At 40.0% G+C, this 19,877-nt stretch overlaps 2 protein-coding genes across 2 annotated transcripts; one reads left to right on the forward strand and one right to left on the reverse strand.

Annotated features, from left to right (window-relative positions):
• Positions 1-744: 744 nt before the first annotated feature.
• usp4 (ubiquitin specific peptidase 4 (proto-oncogene)) lies at positions 745-15,501 on the forward strand. Its single transcript, XM_042504224.1, has 22 exons — positions 745-924; positions 2,606-2,733; positions 2,862-2,992; positions 3,094-3,220; positions 3,382-3,527; positions 4,367-4,428; positions 4,560-4,706; positions 6,784-6,901; positions 7,010-7,183; positions 7,300-7,458; positions 8,252-8,476; positions 8,677-8,760; positions 8,863-8,957; positions 9,079-9,261; positions 9,369-9,595; positions 9,701-9,922; positions 10,023-10,093; positions 10,179-10,294; positions 10,385-10,534; positions 12,246-12,349; positions 12,817-12,905; positions 13,409-15,501. The coding sequence occupies exons 1-22, from the start codon at positions 773-775 to the stop codon at positions 13,529-13,531; spliced, it is 3,033 nt and encodes a 1,010-aa protein (XP_042360158.1). The 5' UTR covers positions 745-772; the 3' UTR covers positions 13,532-15,501.
• Positions 15,502-16,571: 1,070 nt separating this feature from the next.
• gpx1b (glutathione peroxidase 1b) lies at positions 16,572-19,205 on the reverse strand. Its single transcript, XM_042504235.1, has 2 exons — positions 18,908-19,205; positions 16,572-17,241 (listed from the first exon to the last, which is right to left on the reverse strand). Exons 1-2 carry the CDS (start codon positions 19,121-19,123, stop codon positions 16,891-16,893), a joined length of 567 nt encoding a protein of 188 aa, XP_042360169.1. The 5' UTR covers positions 19,124-19,205; the 3' UTR covers positions 16,572-16,890.
• Between the last annotated feature and the right edge of the window lie 672 nt (positions 19,206-19,877).

Genomic DNA, 19,877 nt, shown 5'->3' on the forward strand with positions numbered 1-19,877 from the left:
AAACTTCTGCACTGAAAATGGTACTTAGGTTGTAGTGAGCAAGTATAATCAGGACAATTTATTTAAGATATTAAAAGTAAAAGTACCAAATGAGAAAAATCATAAAAAAGTAGATTCCCAAAAATGTCAAAACTATCACAATAAATAAAATAGAAAAACACTTAACTATTCACCAAAACAGTTGGTTATTAATTTTCCATTATGAATCGACTGAACTAATTGTTACAGCTGCACTTTTATAAACTGTTGTAACAAAGATCATAATTTAGAAATCCTTCTTATGGGTTTTTTTTTTTGGCAAAAAAACTTAAATTAATAAAGTACCCAAAGCTGTCAGATAAATGTAGTGAAGTAAAAAGTACAATATTGATCTCTGAAATGTAGTGGAGTAAAAGTATAAAGTAGCATAGAAATCATATACTCGAGTAAAGTACAAGTACCTCGAATTCATACTTAAGCACTTGTACTATATTACATTTTACCACTGGAGTTTGGTGGATTCCTCTGAAGAGATCACAGCAGTGAGTGCACGGATGTTTTTTGTAAAGTAGCCCTTCTGATACACAGTTGACCCGAGACAGTGTGCCGTTTAGCATCTGCCTGCCTGGTGTGATGATGGCGATGGCACAGCGTTCACGCTGGAGTGCTGCAGCAGCTCTCCTCGGTTGTGTAATGACCGTAGAGGAAGAAGCTTTCCCATGAGCGGCGCTCTGAAGCTCGCTCAAGTGCGCCTCCTGCATCCGCGCGTTCACGACACCGGCACATTCGCTGCATGATGGCCGAGGGAGGCGGACCCGAGCCGGGTGGCGCGGCAGACTCCGACTCGGAGCCGGTAGCCGCACAAATGCCAACCCCTTCAACGGAGAATCAAAAACAGACTATCGGGTCACTTTTGAAGACAACGCTAAGAAAGGGAGACGAATGGTGAGAGTCGACCAGCGTTACCAGGGTGTTTCAGTTAGCGTTAGCTAGAAACAGGAAATGCTAATACGCTAAAGCTAGCAGGCTAACGGCATCATTGGTTGCGAGTCTGAAGCGAAAGCTGCTGAGCTAATGTTTAACAGGTTAGCATGCTAGCTGCTAGCCAACCAGACTTCACAATATCTCTGTTTAGAGTGGTGCCTGTCATAACCACTATTAACGAAAGCCGTAAACAACCTAACTATCGTGGCTAGCTTAGTGGCTCAACTGTAGAGTACTCGGATGTTAATACCTGTTTTGTGACAAGTTAGGTGACGTTGGCTGGTGTGGTGGCTAGTCGGCTGGGAGAATAACGTTAGGCCCTGGATTCAGGTGGTAGGTTCCCCTGCTAGTCAAACCGGCTCGTTGTCAGATAGTTAGTGCTCAGGAAATGGGGCCAATTGACAGGGATGTTTTACAATGTTGTTACCCGCCTGTAGTGACATGTTAATTGAAGTTGTCTGACAGGTTTCCTTACTGGCCGGCTTCCTGTGAAAACGTTAGCTAACATTGTTTCTTATCATAAAGACCATCCAGGCCTTGACATAATGCAGCTAGTTGTATTAAAGAAGCTTCACAACAGCAATTCAGTTTTACTACGGAAAACGGTCAGATAAGCAAGAATTTGAATTGCTTTATGTGTTGACAGAAAAGGGCCACAAAGAGAATAACATAGCACATCTATTATGTGTCAGCTACTAGCTCCTCAGCGTACATGATCATATAGTTGTTAAAACGTATCAGCTATGCCTAGTGTTTGATACTGTGGTTAAATATCAGCTACTATATCATTGCATTACATTTGAATGTATGATTTTCACAAGGTAAGGGGGATGCTGACCTAAAGTCAAAGGGCAAATATCACACACCTTACTTTGAGACACCTCCGGCTTGAGGCTATTGCATTAAATCTGACAGTGGTCAAGCTAAACAAAGTTCCATGACCGCAACGTCTTACTATGGGAATGCTTGCTAACAAGCCTATTAACTAAAGGAGATTCTCGCTTGGGAGATTAGGTCAAACTTGCTTGCTGTTACTATATCTGCAAATGCCAAGGCAGTTTGGTGTTGCATAATGTTCCCAGTTGGCATAAGACCAGTACAATGTTTCTCCAAACCCCATACACTGTATCATCCCTTTGATAGTTTTCTGCCCTTACTCAATTTTCCAAACAAATCAAATAAATAAAAAATGTTTTATGAACTATGAGTCTGAAAGGTTCAATGTGTAGGTTTTAGGTAGGTTTGTTGGCATGAGTGGAATCTAATATTCATAGTTATGTTTTCATTTGAGTGTTATCACTTGATTGTAAGATTCGTGTTATCCTTACCTTAGAATGAGCTGTTTATAGCTACATATGGACTGGGTGGTGCTCTTCCTCTGAGTCCGTCATTTTGTTTCTACAGTAACCCAGAATGGACAAACCAAACACTGGCTCTAGATTTGGCCATTGACATTTTTACATTGGCCGTTGTAGTTTTACAGGCTTGGCCTACAGGGAATGCTTCAGTTATTTGCAATCTGCAACTTCACTGCAGATTCAGATGCTCCAAAATCCAACACACACTAGACCTGTAAAGGTTCAGATGCAACGATCAAGTGTGATGTATTTGTCATTAACTGTTACCAACCCATTTGTTTTAGGTATCTAATAGACAGTCGGTGGTTCAAACAATGGAAGAAGTATGTTGGATTTGACAGCTGGGATATGTACAATGTTGGAGAACGGAGCCTCTACCCAGGGCCGATTGACAACTCCGGGCTTTTCTCAGGTATACCTTCAAACAGGCATCTGTTGTGTGTTGATTTGGTTGCTGATAAAAACGACATAATCCCACATATTGATGCAAAGAGCTGTTCTTCAGCCTGTAGTTATTCTGATATCTTCTTCCCCTTAAAGACCAGGAGACTCAGGCCCTGAAAGAGCACCTTATAGATGAGCTGGACTATGTCCTTGTACCCACTGAGGCTTGGAATAAGCTTGTCAGCTGGTACGGCTGCCTTGAGGGTCAGCGACCCATCGTCAGGAAGGTAATGCCATCCAAGATTTAAAAAATAAATAAATAAATAAATAAATAACTTTGGCCCTTCACTTACGGATTGGGCTCCTAAATGTCGTCTTTCCTCTCCAGGTTGTTGAACATGGCATGTTTGTTAAGCACTGTAAGGTGGAGGTCTATTTGCTGGAGCTGAACTTGTGTGAGAATGACAACATGGACAATGTTGTCACGCGTCATTTCAGCAAAGCTGATACTATAGGTGAGATACTCAAAAGTGTTTTTTGAGATTCAACTTTGTATTGAAAATAACTAGATAGATGCTTGCCCATACGTTGGAAATATCTACACATTGTCAGTCTTTTAAATGTGCTCTGTGTACAAATTGAATAAAGAAAATACCTGCAATTCCCCACTCTCCAGATACTATAGAGAAGGAGATGAGGACGCTGTTCAATATTCCATCGGAGAAGGAGACACGGCTCTGGAACAAATACATGAGCAACACCTACGAGCAGCTGAACAAGCCAGACAGCACTGTACAGGATGCTGGTCTCTTCCAGGGGCAGGTAGTGTAGAGCTGTGTTATTCAAATAACCTTCATATCACTGATAGAGTCTGTTCCTCTTGTCTTTTGAAGAACACCATGGCCCAGTAACATACTGGTACTTACTGTGCATACATAAATGATTTACAAGCATTACAGGAATAACAGGAACTCTAGGTCTCTATTGCAATACTGTACATTAGTTCTGCAACAAGATATTGTTAGGATTATAGTGTGTAAGTCTTCTTTTGTCAGAGAAGTCAGCTTTTGGTTCAGCTATATTGTAATTTTGGATGCTGAAGTTAAGTCATAGCACTGGGAAATGTATTTTTTTGTTTATATTTTGCATTTCCTATATATAAGGGGTGGCTGGACTGGGTGTAGGGAAGAGAATGACATCTTACTGCATAACATAATCTAATTCAGCAAGATCACATCGCCTCAAATGTTACTGTTGAGTTTAGCTAACACCATGACCTTTCCATAAAAAAAATGATCTTTCAAAGTTTTACTGTTGGTTACAGTTTACTAAATTACATTAAACTGTACTGTACTGTACTGTGATGTTCATGCTATTGCACCCATACTCATGTACTTCATAGTCATGAGTTGCAATGTGAAAGACACGGGACAAAAGTTTCAATTTATCCCAGCACCCAATGTCCTAAAACTTTAAACCGAAGGTCAAAAACGAACTAATCACACATCAAAGTTAATGCAGTTGATAGACCTACCTGCAGCAGCTAAATCTTGGCAGCACATGGTGCACATTTAGTATTAAATTCAAGCCTGAGACATGATAGCTCTGGCATGAAGGTCAGTTGTGCCGGCTTGGCTCTCACTCAGCTTGTTCTCCCACAGGTGCTTGTGATTGAGCGTAAGAATGAGGATGGCACATGGCCCAGACAAGCCTCTCATCCCAAGTAAGCAAATACCTTGTTGTTTGTTTTTTTTATTGTCAGTCAAGAACAGGAGATAAGTTGTGTCCTTGAAAGTTTAATGCTGTTTTTAGAAATGTGCTTCCCTAAAATGTGGTTTTGTTATTGCTCACCAGATCCAGTACAACCCCATCCAGGAATTTCACTACCTCCCCAAAACTCTCCTCCAACTCAACAGCCAGCATCTCCTCAACAGTAACCAATGGAGACAGCAGCTGTAGCCCTGGCTACACACTTAACAACAGCACCTCCTCTGGCAACAGGTAAGAGTTTTGTATTGATTTAACCCCCCCACACTGTTTTCCCCATGCACAGAGTACCGTCCTTTACCTTTCCTGGGCATTTACTGTATGTGTTTTTGTGGCACAAGACTTTTCAGTTATGATCACATGAGTTTGGTACAAACACATAACAACCAGCAGTTCATCTAACTCAATGTACTCATGTACCAGTTACTTCCTCAGCTCATGTGGTTATCAGCTCTCCAAAGACATAGTTTGAACTATGATGAGGCCTGCAAATCCAATTATTCTCATGCCAGTGGATTGTATGGGAGATTTAAGAGGAGATTTTTGTGCGCTACTCTTGCATTTAAGGCATTCTCTTATCAGTACATTACGGTTCAGCCTCTACAGACCCGCATCAGAACATTAGATCTTTGCTGAAAAAAAAACAACAGATAATTCAATGTCTGTTACTGCCGAATTAAAAGTGTGTGCTTTTTCTCTGCTCAAATTGTTAGTTAATTTACAGACCTTTAAAACGAATGAACATTTGAAATGGGTAAAAATGTTTTGTCGCAATGCTTGTTGATTCGGTAGCAGAGAGGAAGTGGACAGGGACCAAACCTTTGTTCCAAGCAACAAAATAGCAATGAAACGGTCAATAGTACTTCTGCTTTTCATTGTTTCAATGTTCGTCAGTTTTTACATTGTAAATTTGTTTTGTATTGGGTTTGTCCGACACTGTGTGTGACCCAGAAAAGCAGTGCATGCCAACATCCATTTGATAGCCGGCTGATATCAAATATGTGCATACTGTACACTACAGTGTGTGTATCACCATAGTTTTATCATACTGCATGATGAGAAACATGGAATAAAAGAACTCACTGTAACCATATTGTTGCAGCATGGGTCCATTATAGTGCTTGCCGGAAAAGGCTTTATGGCCGTAAGAAGCTTGCATCTGCTCTTTCTGAAGTTCAGTGCTACCTAGAGGTTAGAAGGATTACTGAAAAGTTGATTAACTATTTTGTGAAATAGCATGAACTATGCAATTTAATTAGCAAAGGCTATACTCAAAGTAACCAGTTTATTTGGTACATATAGCTGCAACCAAAATCTTGAGGTTTATTCAACTCCACTCAACTTTGGAGAGTGTAGACTGTTTGTTACATTGACAGGTGTTCATAATTATTTATCCCCCCCTATTTATGTCAACAAAAACCTAATGCAGATCATACAGATAGGATTTATTGCCAATCGCTGTATTGGATAGCATCAGTTGTAACTTATAAAGTAGCATCTCAGTAGAGATTGCATTGCCACAGCTTACCGGAGAACAAAACACTAAATTAGTCTGAACAAAAACAAAGCATTTGCGCAGCGTCCTTGAATGAAAAAAAAAAAGTTGCATACAGAGGAAGATCTGTGCTCACATTCAAGCTCAGCATAAGATTTGCCACTTCACTAGTGCATTCAGGGACATTGCTTTAAGTTCTAAAGAGAAATAAGATGTACCTGCAGTAATGACGTCTGAAGTAAGTGCAGACAACTTATTCAAAAGGCTTTGATGTTCTTTTGATAGTCCCAACCACCTCAGGAGATGGTTTGACATTAAAAGTAGCAATAATATATCCTCAATCTGCTTTTAACTACAGTCTAAGTAGAAATCTACCAGTAACTGGTTTCCTGCTGAATAGAGGTTAGTGTGTTAGACACACAATTTCATATGAAATGCAAAATAAAAGTTGAAAAGTTTGACTGAATTTGCAAGAGAAAGCTCCTTTGATTGCATAAAACATCTGTTACATAACATTTTACATGAACTGCAGTGAGCTCCTGTAATCATGTGCTTTTGTGCATATATTTGTTTAGGGTTTGCATGATTGTGTAAATCAGTATTTTAAGAGTTGCGGCTTTAGCCGAGGTAATATTGCTTGTTGACCATTCATTTAAGTGGTGAACGTGTTCTCTTGTATTTTCTGGTATTTTATTAATCTGATATTTTATGCACATGCCATATTTAAATGTCATGTTTAAACATAAGTGTTTGGTATTGGCTTCATCATAGCACAGAGGAAGATGCACACAAGTAACACATATACTTTTCCAACAGACTGGGGGGCTACAATTCATACAGCTCCTCCTACAACTACAGAGAGTCACAGTCACAGCCTGGCCTGTGTGGTCTCAGTAATTTGGGCAACACGTGCTTCATGAACTCTGCCCTCCAGGTAAAAAAAACCAAACTAAAATGCTACACTTACAACTTTTGGAGAAAGTCAGTTGCATGTTTTGAGGTTTTATGTTCACATAATCCACTTTAATTCCTCTTCTTTCAGTGCCTGAGCAATGCATCTCATCTCACCGAGTACTTCCTCAATGACCAGTATGAGGCAGAGATTAACCGAGAGAATCCCCTGGGAATGAGGGGCGAGATTGCCGAGGCCTATGCAGATCTAGTAAAGCAGATGTGGCTGAGCCGCAGCAGCTATGTGGCCCCACGTACCTTTAAAGTGAGTTGTGTCAAGCAGCTTAAATCTGAAGTGAATGAGTAAAGATTGAAAATAATCCTATTCATAATCCTAAACCTACAAACAAAGTTAATAAAATGTACCTTTTTTTTTTCCAGACACAGGTCGGGCGTTTTGCCCCCCAGTTTTCAGGCTATCAACAGCAAGACTCACAGGAGTTGTTGGCCTTCCTGCTCGACGGGCTCCATGAAGATCTAAACCGCGTCAAGAAGAAGCCTTACCTGGCCCTGAGGGATGCAGAGGGCCGTCCAGACGAGGTATAGCGCATATTTATATGTGGCGTGATACTGGTTTCAAACTGTGGACATTACCTTGTGTGGTTTTTCAGGGTTATTGTTTTTCAAAAAGGAAAATGAAATCTGCATTCAGTAGTTCAGTCTGATGCCACAAAATAATGCTGCTTCCATTTTTAACATTCACAGCACATCGAGCTATGTTGTGTTTTGATTTATGAAGGTGAAATTGGCTTTAGATTTCAGAGATTAACTGAGCAGCAAGACATAGTCATAGTGTAATCTTTTGAAGTTGCACATAGTGTGCTTTTATAAACACTGTTTTATAACAGGGCTGCAACTAGTCATTATTTTCATCATTGGTTAATCTGTTGTTTTTTTTCCTTGATCAGACGATTTGTTGTTTTGTCTATAAAATGTAAGGAAAATGGTAAAAACAATTTTGTTGAGTGTTTCCCAAAGATGATGTCCTTAATGTCTTATTTTGTTCACATCTGAAATATATTGAGTCTGCAGCATAGAGAAGTTTAAAAAAAACAAAAAACACAGAAGATATTTCCAAATAAGGAGCTGGGATAAGAGAAATTTTGGCCTTTTTTCCTTAAAAATTTCTCAAATCAATTAATATATAATCAGATTAGTTGGTGATTTCTTTAATAGTTGATAGCTAATTGATCAAACATGCAGCTCTAAATAACAGAAGAGCAAAATGCTTCATTGAATTACTCATCACAAAATATCAAGTTGCACTCTTTCTCTCTGAGGTTTTTAAATGGCATCTAATGAAAGTTTTTCCATGTTGGTTGTGGAATTACAGATTGTTGCAAAGGAAGCCTGGACGAACCACCGCTTGCGCAATGACTCTATTATCGTTGATATTTTCCACGGCCTCTTCAAGTCCACTTTGGTGTGCCCAGAGTGCTCCAAGGTGTCTGTAACCTTTGACCCATTCTGCTACCTCACACTGCCTCTGCCCATGAAGAAGGACCGCACTATGGAGGTTTTCCTGGTGCGATCGGACCCACAGTCCAGACCCACGCAGGTGAGGTGGAAATGAACTCTCTAGACTCAAACTACTGTGGTTAAATTAATTCTAATTAATACCAACTAACTAATGCTAGTATTCCAGCTTTTAAAGAGAGTTGGCTTTGTACTGGCTGTTGATGTTTCTCAAAGCTCAGGCATTTAATTTAGCAGTTCCCTGACTTAGATCTTAATATCTGTTTTTTCTTTGTCTGACAGTATCGAGTAGTGGTCCCCAAACTGGGTACAGTGACAGACCTGTGCAGCGCCTTGTCCAAACTGTGTGGATTCCCTCCGGAAAATGTAAAAACTTTTTCCTTTAATACTTCCAGCTTAACATTTTCTTCCTCTTTGGTTGAAATGGAAACATTATGTGCTAACCTTTGAATTCACTTCTCTTTGTAGATGGTGGTGGCTGACGTTTACAATCATAGGTTCCATAAAATTTACAGACGGGATGATGGCCTCAACCAAATCATGGAAAAGGATGACATCTTTGTGTAAGTCTAGAAAAAATACAATTTAAAAACTTGATTTCTCTTGGTGCAGGTCTAAAAGCGAGTCACTTGCTGCTCTTTAAGGTGTGTGTGATGAGTGTGTTTGTGTTGTCGCTCTTCGCAGGTATGAGGTACAGGAAGAGGACAGCGAGAGGATGAACCTGCCTGTATATTTCAGGGAGCGCCACTCCAAGCATGCTGGAAGTTCCTCAAGCACCATGCTGTTTGGCCAGCCTTTACTCATCACCGTGCCCAGACACAACCTCATAGCAGACGTTCTTTATGACAAGATCCTGGAGAGGATTGGGTAAGGACCTACTGTGCAAGGAAGGAAACAGCGTGACGGTGCAGTGACTGCTAATGTAAAGTGAGTGTATTTGCTGGTTAACTGATGTGCTTTGTTCCCTGTTGCAGGCGCTATGTAAAACAATCCCAGAGCCCCAACACTGAGAGCAGGGCCTCAGCCTCAGCCACCTTTGCCAGCTGCAGCCAGGCTCCTGAATGTTCCACATCGTCTAGTCACAATGCCAGCCTGGGTGGCTGTGGGAGCCCCCTGTCAGACGGGGCTTCGTGCAGTGCCAGCTCCAGTAACGGCAGCAACCACTCAGGGACGTGCAATGAAACTAACGGGCTATATGATGGTAAGCAGCGAATGTTTTCTGTCAGCAATTGAATGCAAAGGAAACATTGATCAGCCATGCAAACAGAACTTCAAAATTGACAAGATTTTATTGGTATTTGTGCAGGTGAGGAGGAGGCCATGGACCACCAGGTGAGTCCAGAGCCAGAGAACGGTCAGTCTGAGGAGGAGGAAGAGGAAACCTCTGACTTGGAAAATGGCCCTAAAGGAGGCATGACCAAGCAGTGCTCTTCACCAGCAAAGCTCTTCACTTTCAGCATAGTCAACTCTTATGGAACAGCTAACATCAGCCCGCTGCCCTGTGATGGAAATGTCCTCAAACTGAATCGTCAGTGCTCATCTTTTAAACTTTCAATTGCATGGATAGTTTTATTTTTTTGAGGCCACTTTGTGTTGACACAGCCTCTCCCACCCGTCTCTCTCTGCAGCACATTCCACAGTGGCGATTGACTGGGACACAGAGTCAAAGAAACTGTGTTATGATGAACAGGAAGCAGAGGTCAGTTGGTTAATATGTATCAGAAAAATCCCCTGCAGAGATTTTCAAAACAGTCTGTTTATATTTGTGTGGATATTCTGCGTAGGCCTACGAGAAGCACGAGAGCATGCTCCAGCCCCAAAAGAAGAAAGCCACTGTGGCTCTGAGGGAGTGCATCGAGCTCTTCACCACCATGGAGACACTCGGAGAGCACGATCCATGGTAAGGTTCACAACTACAGCCTAGTTCAGTGTCGAACCACCAGTTACGTTTCTATCTTTGTCTTACGAATACGTTTCTTTTTCTATGCAGGTATTGTCCAACATGTAAGAAACACCAACAGGCCACAAAAAAGTTTGACTTGTGGTCGCTGCCTCGCATTCTTGTAGTTCATCTAAAGCGGTTCTCCTATAACCGGTGTTGGAGGGACAAGCTGGACACAGTGGTGGACTTTCCCATCAGGTATGCAGGAGTATTGATCATTTTTAGGATAGTTGATAAGTTAAAGAAGAAGGCTTTCAACCAGACATGCTTAACTTGCTTTGCCAGGTGGATGTCTTTGCAAAATGACAAGAGCCAGTTAAAAAAATAAACAGAAATATAATTTTTTCAGTACATAATAAATGATTTGCCTGTTGTCAACCTTTCGTCGTTTGCTGTCCTCGCTCATCTTTGCTAAAAGGCAAATCTAGTCAGAGCAACCCGCACAGATGAGGTGTATACAGAGGCGTTTCTAGGACAATTGGTACATCTGGCCCATGGACCGTGAGTTAAGCATCACTCCTTTAGTCTTATATTGAGAAAAGGGCACTGTTGTCTTTCTAGTAGTCCCAGATGTACTGAGAAGTTGTCTGATCAGTCAGAATAATAAACACTTGTGAAGGCTGACAGTTGATGTTTTGGGCCTTTAAATTTTAGATTGAATTTAATAAGACCTAAGACTCTTGTCCTATCGGTTCTTAGAATTATGAGAATAAAGAGATGCTGGTAAAATGTTGGTTTCGTCCTGGTTTTCTCAGAAAATGCCAAACGTTTATGGTACTTTCATGTTTCGTACAGTAAGATTATTTTCATAAAAGATTACTCCTTTTATGATTATGAAGCGTTAATGCAATTGCCAGCTATCGATAGGCTATGAACAAAGTCGAAAATGGTCGCATGTATTCTGTCACCACCACTAAACTTGTTGTTTAGTGAGATGATGATGTTTAATGTTCCTGACCATGTCTGTATTTTAAATAGCCACTTGTTAGCAATTGCCTTTTCAAAATGCATAAAACAAAACAAACAAAATTCACAAGTGGGGTATCTACTGATTTATTTCATGTCACAGAAAAAACATGGAAATCTCTAAAGCTTCTGTAAACTGCTGACCTTATTTCAGGCATCTAACAAAAACCCATTTAAAAAAAATGGCTTTGAGACATGGGAACTGAAAAATGGATTTTGGTCACCAAGTATCACTCAGTGTAGAATTGTAATCATTTATCAGTTTATTAATTGAGAAAGTAATTAGAAATGCACGCCAGGTTGTGACAAAATGAGCTGTGGATGCACATTATTTCGCTCAATTTGAAAAAATGTGTTTTGTGAGTGACACAGCAGTATCAGTTGCTCTTAAACAGAAGGGGGAGCTGTAGTTTAAAACTCAGAACAAAACTGCCCAAGGTCGGAACGAGGAAATACTGTATTTATTGTACTTTCAAGAAATGGACTCTTGCTTCAGGGAATTTACTTCATACTGCAAAGAACAAATACACCAGTGTCTCCTTATCTTGAGTTGTGTAACTAATATAGCCTTCAGAAGTACCTCTTGATGAGTCATTAACCTGGTTTCTGTTAGCACTTTTTCCTTTTCGTTTTGAAATAGAGAAATTGTGGCTACCTGTCTCCCTCTTGGCGCTGTGTGTGCAGCACATTTTGATCTCTGTTGAGGAACTTGATCCATTAGAAACTAGGAGGCAGAGGAAATGTAATCCAGCTTTAGAAAATGCTGACTCATGCTTACTAAGGTTGGCTTAAACATACAGTAGGCTCACTGTGTTTTACATTGAATGTGACTTTAAGAGCATCTCCTGTATAGTTATTGGTTACTCAAAGTTTTATAACTCAGTTTCAGTGTGGTTGCAGTGCCATTTTATTTTCCAGCAACTGATGATATTTTCTTTGTCAGGGATCTGAACATGTCAGAGTTTGTGTGTGACCCTAAGGCCGGCCCCTACACTTATGACCTCATTGCCGTGTCAAACCACTATGGAGGAATGGGAGGGGGTCACTGTAAGTCAATGTTGATTTTTTTCTTCTTTTTTCTGTCATTTTAATCTCCTGAATAGCACTTTGCTTTCTTCTGGAACAGTTATCATAGGCCAATCTTACTCCTCATCAATAGACTTGAAAAAATTGTAAAGAATTTATCTTTTTTAATATTAAACTGCTTTTTTGGGTGGGGTTTCAGCCAGTAAAAATCCACTCTAGTTCTTGTGCCACTACCAACACATTTAGTCTCACAGCGTACAAGCAATACGTGTTAACAGATGGTCTGCTGAACCAAAAGGTGTATCTCCATAGACACTTATCAGTTGGATTTTAATGTGGCAAAGGGTTCTCTGTGGACTCATTGTCAAGTTCTTGTTTTGTTTGCTTTGTTCATTCATGGTGAACTGGCGTGATAAGATATTTATCTCGCCCTGGATAAACAAATGAACCGAATATCTATTTGTCTGACCCCCTTTTCCCTGCAACAGACACGGCTTATGGCAAGAATAAAGTGGATGGAAAGTGGTATTACTTTGATGACAGCAGTGTCTCCTCTGCCTCAGAGGACCAGATTGTGGTGAGTTTTGAGTCTTAAGACAGTTCCCTCAGTCATGGAATTCCTGGAAATTTTGGAAATGGTTCGGAATTAACATAAAGTTTTGGAAAATGTTTGAATATAGGTTATTTTGGCCAATATTTAAAATATGTCCAGAAATATCGTTATGTGAGATACATCCCTGGTAGTACTGATTTAAAATACACCACTGCACTGTGTGAGTAGTATCATGTGACACACATAGACCACACTGGCAGTGAGTCATCACCAAGACCGCGCCCCCTTTTGGAGGAAAGAAACACGCTGTCAGATAAGGAAAGAAAAAGCTGTTGTGTAGCAGGTTAACCAAGGTTTAATAACTCCTGGTGTCCTGTACTCAGATACCCCCCAGAGATGCAGCATTTGTTAATTTATCATTGACGGATGTTTAATGAAGATACGCCCTCAGCCTTCTTATCAGTCCGTCCTCAGTGTCGAGTGTCCGTTTTTTCGTAGTGTAATGCTATCCTTGTCGCCTCTTGCAGACTAAAGCAGCCTACGTGCTGTTCTATCAGCGCAGAGACGAGGAAGCCCCCTCCAAACCTCAGCCTTCGGCCTCGCTGGGAGGAGCCCCGGAAGCTGCCGATGATCACATGGACACAAACTGAGGAGCCCTGACGTTAAAAGGGACACGCACTGAAACACATACGGCAAATAGAGACACTCGGACGCACACACAAAGCTACTTTAGTGACAGAGGACTCCACAGACTTAACATTATTAATCCTTCCTTCCCCATATTTTATTTGATTTCTATCTCGTATGTTGTCAAATAGAGCCAACAACCGTGTCAGAAGAATGACCCGAGAGACGTCCTCCCCGCAGCGGGTGGCCTGCTGATTTCTTAGTTTACTAGTCTGGAACTAAAAGAGGAGTATAGGTGGATTAAGATCCTCTCACTGGATGAACAGAATGTTAGAAGTGCCCTCAAATGCGTAGATAAACAAATGTTTCAGTAATATAAACAAAAGAAGCCAAATGCACATGTTGTTTCAACCAAAGCGTTCCAAGGTTTTCATGATGTAACCAACTGTTAAGACTTCAGCAGGATACTGGCGTCGTGCCTAGATTTATCTCTAAATATCTTGCTGTGCTGAGGTAAATGCAGACTTTATCAGTGTGATCTGCACGCAGAACAATACACACCGTGCTTGTGGAAAGAATCGTGTGACCTTATTCCACCTGTGTAGAGTGGATCACTGATGGGGGGTGATGCTGCTGCAGACTGGCAGTTGTGCTGCCAGGTCTGTGTTGCAATCTAAACCACAGAAAGGATGTCTTGTTTCAAGATGTTAAGATTTACATTTTGACATGAGCCATGGCGGAAAGCAGTTTTTCAGCTCTTGTTTAGCCATCCTCTTTTTTTGTTCTTCAATGCACAGAATGGGCTCTGCTGTCTCTCGGACCCTAAACTAATGAGAGGAGTCTTACCCTTGCTACCAATTTTTCTTTTTCCTTCTTTTTTTTTTTGTAATCACAATGCAAAAGCGGCCTTTTGATTCCTGCAGCCTGACTAAAAAGGGGGCACTTTGAATTCTCCATGAGTACATTATCTACCTGCTTCTGGTGTATCTAGACATGACAGAATTGTATGATTTGGCCTTAGCATTAAGGATTACGGTCCGTCATACACTTCCAGAACATTTTTAATGTGTCTTATAAGCATATTTTGATTGCTGCCTGATCGGACCCCTAGCTCACCTGCAATGGCTTGTCCTTACTAGTCTTGTACATTAATGCAGCTCTGTATTGAAATGGCTATGTTATTTGATATCTTCAAAGCACACTGAGTGAAGCAAAATAAACTAGTATAAAAGTGGTGCTTTTATTCATGAAACTTGAACTTGCTCCTTATCATCAGGAACAATCTACACGCGTCATCAGGACAGCAGTACCTTAACAGCATTCCCACGGAGTGCAGGCATTTGTTTTCCCTTCCAGTGATCATAGTACACCACTCAGCCGTTTAGGAAAATAGGGCAAAGTTGTCTCGGTTGGTAGCATAAGAGAAGAATCCCTTTGTTTTTATCTGAATGGGTCTTAAAGACACAGTTATCCCAGGAAGCAGTTACAGCAGGTGTCTTGTATGAGTGTGACGGAGTATAAAATACTTAAACTCAGTCTTAAGGGTCTGCTGTCTAATGGTGGTCAGTACATCCTATAAGTCCTGTTCTGTGGCATAAATTCTGCACTTAGTTGCATTACAGCATGTTGATATGAAGGGCCTCCAAGTGCCCTTTGTGCTGGTTGGTCCTGCCCATCATGTCGTTCAGAGGTGACTACCTACGTATAATCATTTATGCCTATATGCCTAGAAAAGCTTTACATCATATCTGTAACCCTAGATACTTAGTTGAAAACAAAATGCAGCTGCCAAATGCAGCGAATCTTGTTTTCCCCTTAAATCACGACAGCAATTCAAACTCTAAAATAACCGAAGAGATGTAAATAATCACACTATTGAAAATAGGTGTACAAACTCTTGTCCTCATATTTATCTTATTGCCGATATCTACAGTATTTGTTTTTAACTGAGAAATATTTGAATTCAAAGTACAATAAAGACTGGAAGCCTCAACAGGGTGGTTTGTTTGGACTAATTACACACACAAAATACCTTTCTCTCTGTGACTCGCTGTGACTCTAACAAAGCTGGCTAAATGTCAGTGGTGGTTGTGAAATACCTATGTATTGCAGAACTGTAAATTTGCAGGTGATGAAACCTTAATTGCATGGCATTCATGCTGACAGGTTGCAACATGAGCTATGATCTGTACTCCTAGTCATCAGACTGTTATTGTAAATCCAGTTTTCACAAAGTGCTAGATGGATCATTTTCCCCACCATGACTGGTCATTTAAAGATTGCATGTAAGAAAAATAATTTTAACATGGGACTTTCATAGAGGATAGTTTTTTTTTTAAATGCAGTTAAAACTTGGACTTTACCAAATTTAGTGTGAATCAAAAAATATTAAAGGGTCAGTTCAGTTTATTTTATTGTGTTTTATTGTATTATTATCAAATTTTATTGAGCCTGAATCATGTAAATGAACAGTAATTTTATGACTAAAACACGCTTCATTCAAAGTCAACAGAAACTAAAAACTCACAAAACCATCTTGGTTTGTTTTTCCACTGTTGGTTTAAATGATGTCTTAATTCACTCTAATAGATTTTAAAAATATGCTGGCTCTATATGAACTAAAATTACTGTTTATTTTAATAGTTTGGTGGGTTTAGAGTTGTGATTTTGGGGCATTTTCTGGTTAAAAAGAAGTATATTACTCTTCAAAAAAAAAAAAGGTCCATCTCTGTACGGCGCTCTCCATAATGTTTTCAGAAACTTAAATTGATCAGAGACCAGCAGCATTAAAAAAAATTATTGGCCGAACATTGACGGTGTGAACAAGCCCCAAGTGGTCACACTGCAGCCTGTTTGGTAGGTGCTCAATACCAGACCGGTTTAAAAAATGTTGTTCCCATTCATCAATTAGACACAAAAACACTGGAAAAAGAATCCAGGTTGCAAAATACCGAAATCACCTTTAAAATATCAATCCAACTAAATTCAGAAGTCATGATAGGGTTTTTTTTTTTTTAAGTCCATAAAAAGTTACTAGAATTTCACTGAGAAGCAGTCAAGAAATGTTGAAAAAATACTTTTATTATTATTCCTCTTCATACATCAAAACACAGCTGTGCTTTACATGCACACAATGCATCTGAAAACATTCAGCCTTTTACATTTCATCAGACCCCCCCCCTCACAACTAGCTTGGTTTCAGAGGATGCCTTCATGTAGTAAAAGAACAGAACTCAGCCATCGTGTACGAGAGAGCACAGGCGGTCTGCAGAAGAACCAAACGCCATCTACAGGAGCTACGGACACAAAAACACGGAGCTTAAGGCGCACGTAGTGCTGGTGCAGGTGGGAGCTGTAGGATGGGTGAAGGAGGACGGGTGGATTAGTTAGCCTGGCTCAGGAGCTTCTTGATGTCTCCCTCGATGTCGCTGGTGAGGAACCTCCTGCTGTAGCGCTTGAACGGCACTCCATCCGGCCCGATGAGGAACTTCTCAAAGTTCCAGGCCACGTCGTTTCTGCAGACCGGGCTCCAGATGATGCACTTGGGGTCAGTCATCAGGGCGCTTGGCTCGTCGCTGGGGAACGGGAGCTTTTCTCTCAGGAACACAAACAGGGGATGAGCATCCTTGCCGTTGACATCCACTTTCTCCAGGAGGTTAAACTTTGGCTCAAAGCCATTTCCAGGACGGACGTATTTCAGAGACACGAGAATTTCTTCATTCTTGCAGTTCTCCTGCGGGGGTTGATCAGAAGATTTTGTGTGATTATGTGAGATTTACAGGATAGGAAGTTGTGTTGTAAGTGTTATAGGAAGTTAACACGGCATTATGTCACTATGGACGTTTATTTTAAAGTTTTGTTTGGGAAGTGATTAGATACAAGAGGTGGGACCAAATCATTATTTTGCGTTTAGAAATAAGTCTCAAGTCTTTGCACTTAAGTTTCGAGACAAGACAAGCAAGTCCCGAGTCCTAAACAAGTCATATTGCACTCTTCACCAAATGTAATGTAATTGTAACAGAGTTAAAATACTTACATTTTACAAAAATCAGGAAGACTTTTTAAAATTTGTATTAATTTGTTAAAATATGTTGGAGGATATTTTTTTTAAAAATAATTTTTAATTTTTGACCTGCACGTTTTGCCTACTAACATTTGTTTTTTGATGATGATGATGATTTGTACACATGTATCTTTCGTATCATCTTTTCTCCAACTGTCTGTAACATAATGTCCATTTTTTCATGTTCTTTCCTGCAGCTGTTTGACCGGTTACAACAAAGTGGATTATCCGGGGAGTTCAGGGTTAACTTGCTGGAAATAAATAGCGGTAATTGCTGATTGGTTGCACACTTTTTAAATGACACATTTTTCATCTTTGGGCTTGGGTGGAAAGTATCAAATATTTTCAAGTCAAAAGCCTCAACTCAGGATGAGGTCGCAGGTCATTGGTATTAAAGTCAAGTAGTCAAATTTGTGACTCGTGACTGACAGAAAAACAAATTTTGTGACCCGAGTCCACACCTCTGGCAAAAACTGTTTCAATTTAAATCCAGGGGGCTTGAAAACTTGACAAACAAATTATTTGATGCTTTTTAGAAAATTAATTTGATCAGTTAAAACATTCTAGCACACAACTAACTTTTGGTTTGGTTGTTAACTTGCAGATTGACTCGAGGTTCACATTAATAGCACGAGCATCTGTTTAACTTCCTGCTCATTAGTTTATGTGTCCGTCTATCAATGAGTTACTCTTATTTTTGGCAGTGACACTGAGTTAATAAATAACATTTGCTTATCGTGTGTATTATCATGGTGAAGCAGGAAAAACTGCATGCATTAAGAACAATGAACAACTTCAACATTCTTGTTGGTCTTTTGTTATGTTGTTTGGAAACCTGTTCACACTACCACAACTTCCTCTTTCCGAAATATCCCTTATTGCTGAAACTGCTCATAGTAACTGAGATACTCACAAGAACAAAAAAAAAGAACAAAAAAACGTATAACTGAATTTTAGGTTTACTTTTACAAATGTTCAAGATAATTTAATAATTTACTTACATTACTGTGTCTGTAGTAGGCTGTAATTACAAATTTACTTAATATAAGACTAAAGCTCGAACCTAACACAAACAGGAGCATAACTAATTTAACTTGAGAAAATACAACCTGATTATAATTTACTATAGTTGTATGATCCTGAGTAGGCCTATTTGTTATTTATACTTTTATTTTTGTTATTTTATGACATTTTAAAGCAAGGGGGCTATTTCCGGAATGTCAAAATCAAGTATTTGCAGGAAAAATAAAATAAAATAAAATAAAATAAATAAAACTAAAACATATGAATACAAATAACCTCGTTCTAGAGAGCTGCAGGATATTAATTTCCTCACCTGATGGCCGAACTGGTTGCAGGGCACTCCCAGGATCACAAGCCCCTTCTCGGCGTACCGCTCGTGGAGCTCGTTCATCTGGGTGTAATCCCTGCTGGTCGTACCTCAGAGAGACGCCACATTCTCAATGAGGACTACTTTGCCCTTCAGGGAGGAGAAATTAAATGTTTCTCCCGTTAACAGTTTGGCTGTAAGGTCGTAAAATTTTGTAGCCATTCTTGCAATACCCGATACTTTGTCCCTTTGTTAAGAGTGACAAAGACACCTTGGCTGTCAGATGCAGTTGTGCTGCTGCCGAGTCTTAAATGAACCTGAAGTATAGCCAAAGATCTTGAATTTAGCTGTCAAGATGGTTCACACCCCACTGCCCGAGAGCCGGCCCATTTGAACATTTTTTTTTGTTGTCTTCTTCTTTTTAATAAACCTTTATTCAGAAACGAATTCTGGCCATTACATCAAGCGGATAATACAGTACAAACAGTACAAATTGCAGGCTGACAATAGAACTCGAATGGAAAGCAGTAATAACAAATAATAATCATAAAATAAAATAGAAAATAAATACAAGGGTCAGAAGTCTCATCAGAAAATGCTATATGTATATGTTTTTGTGACTATGCAAGTTAACAGCTGTGGTACTTTAGTATGAAAACAAAACGGCCCATTAAGTTCGTAAATAAAAAACGTTAGCGGGAAATTAGTAAATCATGGCGAAGACGGATGTAGACAGCAGTGAAACCGCTCAACCAACTCTACACTCTTCGATGTAGTTGCGCAGGTGAAGCACTCCGGGGTTGTGCATGTTTACTTATACGGCGTGTCCCGGAAAAGTCCTGTTGAAGAGACAAGTCAACAAGCGTACTAACCCCGCCCAACAACGGACAACTTATTTAGAAAAACACGCGCCCCAATGCAGGGAAATTAGGGACCGACTGAAACATGTTGTAAACGTTATAGTGTTTGAATACTG

This window comes from Plectropomus leopardus, chromosome 2 (assembly GCF_008729295.1).
Source record: "Plectropomus leopardus isolate mb chromosome 2, YSFRI_Pleo_2.0, whole genome shotgun sequence".
Lineage (NCBI taxonomy): Eukaryota > Metazoa > Chordata > Actinopteri > Perciformes > Serranidae > Plectropomus > Plectropomus leopardus.

Bases quoted from the DNA above. Each gene is read 5' to 3' on its own strand.
- usp4 (XM_042504224.1), top strand. From the start codon at position 773: ATGATGGCCGAGGGAGGCGGACCCGAGCCGGGTGGCGCGGCAGACTCC. The intron at 6,902-7,009 runs GTAAAAAAAACC...CTCTTCTTTCAG, and splicing joins TCATGAACTCTGCCCTCCAG to TGCCTGAGCAATGCATCTCA. The intron at 12,906-13,408 runs GTGAGTTTTGAG...CGCCTCTTGCAG, and splicing joins CCTCAGAGGACCAGATTGTG to ACTAAAGCAGCCTACGTGCT.